This window comes from Corvus brachyrhynchos, unplaced genomic scaffold (genome assembly GCF_000691975.1).
Source record: "Corvus brachyrhynchos isolate BGI_N302 unplaced genomic scaffold, ASM69197v1 scaffold365, whole genome shotgun sequence".
Taxonomy (NCBI): Eukaryota; Metazoa; Chordata; class Aves; order Passeriformes; family Corvidae; genus Corvus; species Corvus brachyrhynchos.
In genome coordinates this window covers 1358840-1365352 of record NW_008239544.1, presented here as the reverse complement: position 1 = coordinate 1365352, position 6513 = coordinate 1358840, and the positions used below count along the sequence as shown (strand labels likewise).

The window sequence follows — 6513 nt, the reverse complement described above, 5'->3', positions numbered from 1 at the left end:
CCTCAACACACGACTCATTACAGCTGGTATATTCCAACTAAATTTGGAGAGAAAACACCTAAAATGGAAACAGTGAGAAAAATCTTTGTCTCTGGCATTTCCCAGCAATGATGTCTCACCAGAAGACCCTTTGGAATGATGAAGGAACCTCTCCAAGCTAAGCTGACCCTCATCACAGCCTGGCCTCTCCAGACTGGGCTCTGCCACGGCTCTTTTGGGACATGAACTTCCAGGAGAAACACTTAAACCCATGTACAGCACCAGGAGGGTGAGTTTTGAATGAGCATTAGGGTCTGCTTGAAGTTCATTGTGTAAGAAAGAAGTATTTGACTCGTGACTGAAGCAAGCAGGCTGCAGACAGAAATCCCCGGAAGACATCCTCCTGGAAATGACAGGAAGGCATTTCCAACTGGGAGGGTGGTGGGAAGAGGAAGGGAAAAGCCTACAAAGAAATGGAAGTTTTTACAGGCATTGGAGGCCAACTACAAAGAAGAATCCTTTTTTCTGCTCATTTGTTTACAACGTGCAATCGTAAGCCCAGGATAAGAGAACTGGGGACAGCACTGAGATCCCCTTTGAAATCTCTGGTAATTATTTCTGTATCAACAGGAAAAACTGACTAATGACACCAGGAAGGATGATAAATGGACAAAATATTTTCAGTAAAAATAAAAACGAAGAAGCCTGAGAAGCCACTCAGGGAAAACTAAACCAAAACAAACCCATCTCCATTTTGAGGCTTTATGAGAATCTTCCGTTTGAGAATGATGAAAAAGCCTTATTTTGGCAGCAGAAAACACGACCCCTTAGCACCCAGCCTCTACCCCACAGGTGATGCAGATATCTTTATCCATGTCTCTAAAGTAGCAATTCAGAAGCAAAGCCCTATTTTTGTCATTAAAATGACCAAAGATGCTTATAGCAACATTTCAATTACAACTCCAATCAAAAAAGCCAATTACATCTGTTTGGACAAGTAGGTTGTCCCTTTACTGAAAAAGAAGCATAAAAAGAAGCATAAAATTGATCACAAAAAGGTAAAGTTTCATCATTTACCTACTATTTTCCTAGGATGTAATCACAGGCATTTGCGAGCCAGAAGACTTCACTACATCACAGATTAACTGTATCCCAAAACGGAGAATGCAAAAGAGGAGATCAGTAAATACATTTCAGTAGCACAAAATCTGTTCCCCTTTTGCTGCAGCAAGAACACCACTCTGGAGAATTCCACTGGAAACTACAAACTGGAAACTGGACAGCAATGCAAAAAATATGGAAATATATATATATTTGCCTCTGTGGGAAATGGAAAGCAGCTTGAGAGATCATCAACAAGATGAAGCATCTCATTCCAAGTTTTGCTGCAGGAAGAACAAGGAATGGTGAGAAGGGAAGGGAGTTTCTGTAACAGTTCACTGGGGTTCAGAAGGTTTGAGCATTCCTGGCACTGGAAAGAAAAGATGAAAAAGTAACACTCATTTAAAGAATATGATTGAAAACACTCCTGATCATCCCCTAAAGACAAGAACCATGAGCTACCTACAAGCTGGAAAGACACCTTTGAGAAAGGACTTTAATTGGCAGAGTGAATTTTAAGCATTTTAAGGTTCAAGGTGTCTTGATCAACACCAAAAAATTGTTCAGCCTTTCAGAACCAACTGAGAAGAGACTCAAGCATTGCTCCTCAAAACTGGAGCTCACAAACACTGTGCAGGAGCACTGGGAAAGCTTCAGGCACATTTATTTCATGTAAAATCTCCAGGCAGAGCACACAATGACATTTCTCAGCATGACACCCTCAATGCATTTCCAGAGTCTGGAGATGATTTATATTTAATGTGTTTATGGTGCTGCACTGGGAAAAATCGTGCTTTTCCTGTCCCCTGAACAAAGACACTGGAATTCAAGTAGCGAGCACAGAGAACCGTTTCCAGGGGTAAAACCTTTCCCCTTCCCTCCCTTCTGCTTTCCAGAAGAACTACAGAATTAGAAGCTTGAGCTAGCAGCTCAAAATCCCAGAGTTCTATGAAATCATACTTGCCAGTTTGATATTCAGAGAGTGGGTAACACCTCTTTTGTCTGAATTAATGAATAGGAGATACACATTTATTTACAAATTAATGAAAATCCAATCAGCAACATTCCATTTTCATACTCTTACAACTGTTCTGTAAATCACAAAACAAATTTCCAAATGGAAGAAGAACTAGAAGTCTGCCCCTGTGAGGTCATCACTGCTAAAACCAGCCCATCCTGCTCCTCCAAAAAAAACCAGGAGTTAACTGCAGCAGTATTTCCAACCTACAATGTGATTTATATGGGACAAAACCCCACAGCAAGGTGACAAAAAAGCCTCAAGTAAGCTGAATTTCAGCCAGATATTGCCTTACTCTGTGTTTCAGGAAGCAGAGAACAAGCTGTGTGAACTACTAGAGGAGTAGTAAAAAGCTCTGAACACTTTGGATCAATCCCTGTCACGGAATCCTCTCATTATCCAGAGTAATCAGATCTGCAGGGGAATTCTACATGGTGTGGCTAGCTGTTCAAATTAGTCCTTCCTTTCAAAAACAACAATAAATGAGATTACCTACAGCACTATGCAGACTGAACTATCATTTCCCTCTCATTCCTAAATATGAGGTTTTAAGGCAAGTAAGAGCAGACAAAAAAAAAAAAAAAAATAGAAAGACTTATAGAAAACAAGGGGAAAATTTCAGATACAGAACAAGAAGTTGCCAGTCCTTCCTCCTTACCCTGCTCCTGTACAGTGTTAGCTCCCCAAAAAGCTGCCCACAGTCTGCTATTAAGCATTTGATGTATACAAATGATAGTCAATCTTCATCTTTTGAAATGCAAGTGTAAAATGTATGTTTGTTTCCCAGTATAAACACCTGGTCTGCACAAAGCCCAGGATGATTTTTCTGTGAAGAAACCCTAACCAGACCTCTCATTACTACTCGAGGCAGGGTAACACGGGCTGAAAGTGAGGTGGCAGCTTCTCAAAGACATAGCAGAAATCCCAAAACAATTAAAGAAAATAGTAAACCACCTTTTGTCTACCAGCGTGGTACAGCTACAGCAAGAACATGTGCCACGTTCAAACCAGCAGTGGAGACAAAATGGGTCTTTGTCTGGTTGGGTGGGGCAGTTTAAACAGAATTTTTAACAACTGTCACTCCAGGCCCGTGTCCCCATGTCCCTGTCCAGCTCTCCTGGAGCCCCTTTGGGCACTGGAAGGGCTCTAAGGTTACCCTGGACCCTCCTCTTCCCCAGGTTTAATAATCCAAGCTCTCAATTTGATACCAGCTCAGAGGGTCACTGACATTGAAAGGTGTTCGTGGGTGAATGATCAGGTCTCCTTTCAGTGTTAACAAAAAGCCTCAACATTAGTTTTTAAAGTTTTTGATTCCAGAAACTTGTGCTGCAGTTTAACCCAAACACACCTAATGCATCTCAGGTTTTTTAAAGGATCTGGACTGGCTGCTGGCAGACACCAAATACCTGGAGGCAACAGACTTTTAGTTCCATTCAAGTTTTTAAGTCTTTTCTGTTAGGTACAGAATTAATTAGCAGTTCAGGTCTGTCTGTGGATTTAGAGTGTAACAGGGTTTGTGGGGTAGTTTTGTTCAGTTGTTTTTAGGATACGTGTTTCTTCAAGATTTGGTTGCTGCTGTCTATGAACCAAACCCACCATTAAGAACCCTGATTTTAGAACAGATGCCCAAATTATTTTTTTAGTAAGTGATATAAAAGTATCAAATCCTTCCAATATAATAAAAGCATCAAATTCTTTCAATGACCAAGTTCCACTGTGCACAGTTAAATCCACAGGTTCTCAGGAGAGGTCTGGCAAAACATGAATGGTGAGCAGTGCTGTAAAGTTTCTCTGACAAATCTACAACCACTTCAGGTTCTGATCAGGATTCCTGAACCATGCAAATCTGGGAAACAGTCTCACACAAACCTTTAATGCATATGAACTTGGAGAGAGAGAAAATGGAATAATGCAGCTATCTGAATCCTCACCCTACAGACATTTTTTTTTTTTAAGCAACAATTTAAGGCCAATTAGTGGAACATGACCTTATAAGATATATGGGGATCAAATTATGAAAAAAGCCTCCTTATCCAGTGAAGGGAGATGCATCTATAATGGGCAAAATTATCTTTTCTCCCCATTGCACAGATGTTTACTAATATATATGTTACTGACAAGAATTCCAGATGCAAGCCAGCACTAAGGCTAACCTCCCAAATCAAAGCTTTGTCCTTAGATCCTCACTTTTTTATGTTTAATGAAGATCAGTGAGAGTCTTTAAAGTTTACAACATGGCTGGGAATAAGAAAAGGATGCAGACTAAAAGGTCATGCCTCTTTTTCATATGTTGTCAATTAGAAAAATAACTACACTGGTCATTTACAGAGTTTCAGCTGATATACATTATATCCTCATGTATTTGAGGATTTTTTACCACATCATGCTAGAGATGTGTGTGAAAGGAGTTTAAATACTACACTTCCTCAGGCCCCAGTGGAAAACATGACCTTTTCTTCCTCCTCACATTTTGGTAAAAGCTTCATGGCCCAAAATGTCATCTCCCATTCCATTTTTATCCTAACTAGAATCCACTGGTTTACAGTCAGTCGGCGTTCCACCTTAGTTCCAAACAGGGATTTATTCCCTTGGAAGACAGAGTGCATTCTAGGAGTTAATTGCCTGTGTGGCACAACAGAATAGAGGAACAGATAATTTATTTCTTATGGAGATGCATACACGAAACACAGCAACCATTAACATAAAATACCTGACACTTTTGATCACCCAGCTGAATGATACCACCTATATTCTCCTAGAATGAACTCTGTTACTTCTCCACAAGCTCTTTCTTACACTCAGAACTTTGCCAGCACTGTTCATGTTGGCCAGAACATTATAAACCTTAAGAAAATACAAGAATAAAGGAGAGTCCTTACCAGCAGCAACTACAGCTGGAGGCGGCGAACCGGCCTCGCCACCGCTTGTTTGGCTCATGGATGCTATGGATGTTTCTCTGGAAGGTGGTAACTGCAGCTCCTTTGGGAGAAGGTCATAGACAGATTCTGTGGAACAAAAAGAACTTGATCAAAAAGTCACCCATGTCCTGTACAAGAAAAGAAAGAATGTTTTTGCCTATAAGATACAAACTATTACCCAACCCTTTCACAACCTCTGGAAAAAGCTGCAGTAAGTGCTCGGAAGTAACAGCATGGAGAAAAGTTATTTCAGAAAACAAACAAACATTAAGATGCACATTCTGAAGACTGAAACAAAGGACACAAACTTGTTCAAACAAAGAAATAATTCATGAACTCCCAGAGAAACTATTCTCATCCAGAATGAAGGGCTGAGGGCAGCACATCACGTGAGAATCTGAGACAAATCTGGTTTCAGAATTCCAACTGTGCAACTGACTTCTTAAGGAAAAAAGCCTAATTTAGCACCACCATCCTAACAACATCCTATAGCCTTCGAATCACAGACTGGTGTGGGTGGGAAGCAACTTTAAAGCCCATCCCATCCAACCCCCTGCCATGGGCAGGGACACCTTCCACTATTATCCCCAGGTTACTCCAAGCCCCATCCGACCTGGCCCTTGACACTTGCAGGGATCCAGGGACAGCCACAGCTTCCCTGGGCACCCTGTGCCAGGGCCTCCCTACCCTCACAGCCAGGAATTCCTTCCCAATATCCCATCCAGCCCTGCCCTCTGGCACTGGGAAGCCATTCCCTGTGTCCTGTCCCTCCATCCTTTGTCCCCAGTCCCTCTCCAGCTCTCTTGGAGCCCCTTTAGGCCCTGGAAGGGGCTCTGAGGTCCTCCTGGAGCCCTCCCTTCTCCAGGTGAACTCCAGCTGTCCTAGTCTGGCTCCAGCACCCAGGGGCTCAAGGCCTTGGATCAACTTAGTGACCTCTTCAGGGCTTGCTCCAACAGGTCCGTGTCTTCCCTGCCCTGTATTAATCCCCTGGTTTTGATCTCTCTTCCTCCTTGTGTGTTACCCAGGAGACGTCCTAAGGTTCCCTCCTAAGAGCTTGTTCCATCCTCTCATATTTACAGCTCTCAAGCTAATTCCAGCCTCCTGTACACCTGCAGCCTTAGGAGTGCTCACCAGGTGTTTCAGGATAGAGGTTTGGCGCCATATTTTAGACCCTATTTCAAGTAACTTGGTCTTTATCAATGAAGCATGAAATTAAAGATTTGCTCTTAATGGTCTTGTGACCTTTGGGAATGTGCTTCAATTCTAATGCTGGCTTTTCCTTCCCCTCCCTCTTTATCATACTGGAATTATTCACAAAGATTAGAATTGTGCTGCTTGTGGATTACTGCAAAAATCATGTGCTCCCTAAGAAAAAATTATCCTGTGGGAGTCTTGGATGTAAGTATCCCTTTAAAGCAAAAGGTTTGACAGAACCTTCACCACACTGGAGAGTCAAAAATAAATTTCTTAAACAAAAAAACATCCACAAGAGCCACC

At 41.9% G+C, this 6513-nt stretch overlaps 1 protein-coding gene across 1 annotated transcript in view; it reads right to left on the bottom strand.

The window, feature by feature from the left end:
* Positions 1-5103, bottom strand: part of NFAT5 (nuclear factor of activated T-cells 5) — a 37515-nt gene extending 32412 nt beyond the window's left edge. The window contains exon 1 of the mRNA XM_017741358.1: positions 4978-5103. Coding sequence (XP_017596847.1) covers positions 4978-5035 — 58 coding nt within the window. The 5' untranslated portion in view covers positions 5036-5103. The remainder of the gene's footprint in view (positions 1-4977) is intronic.
* Positions 5104-6513: the final 1410 nt, after the last annotated feature.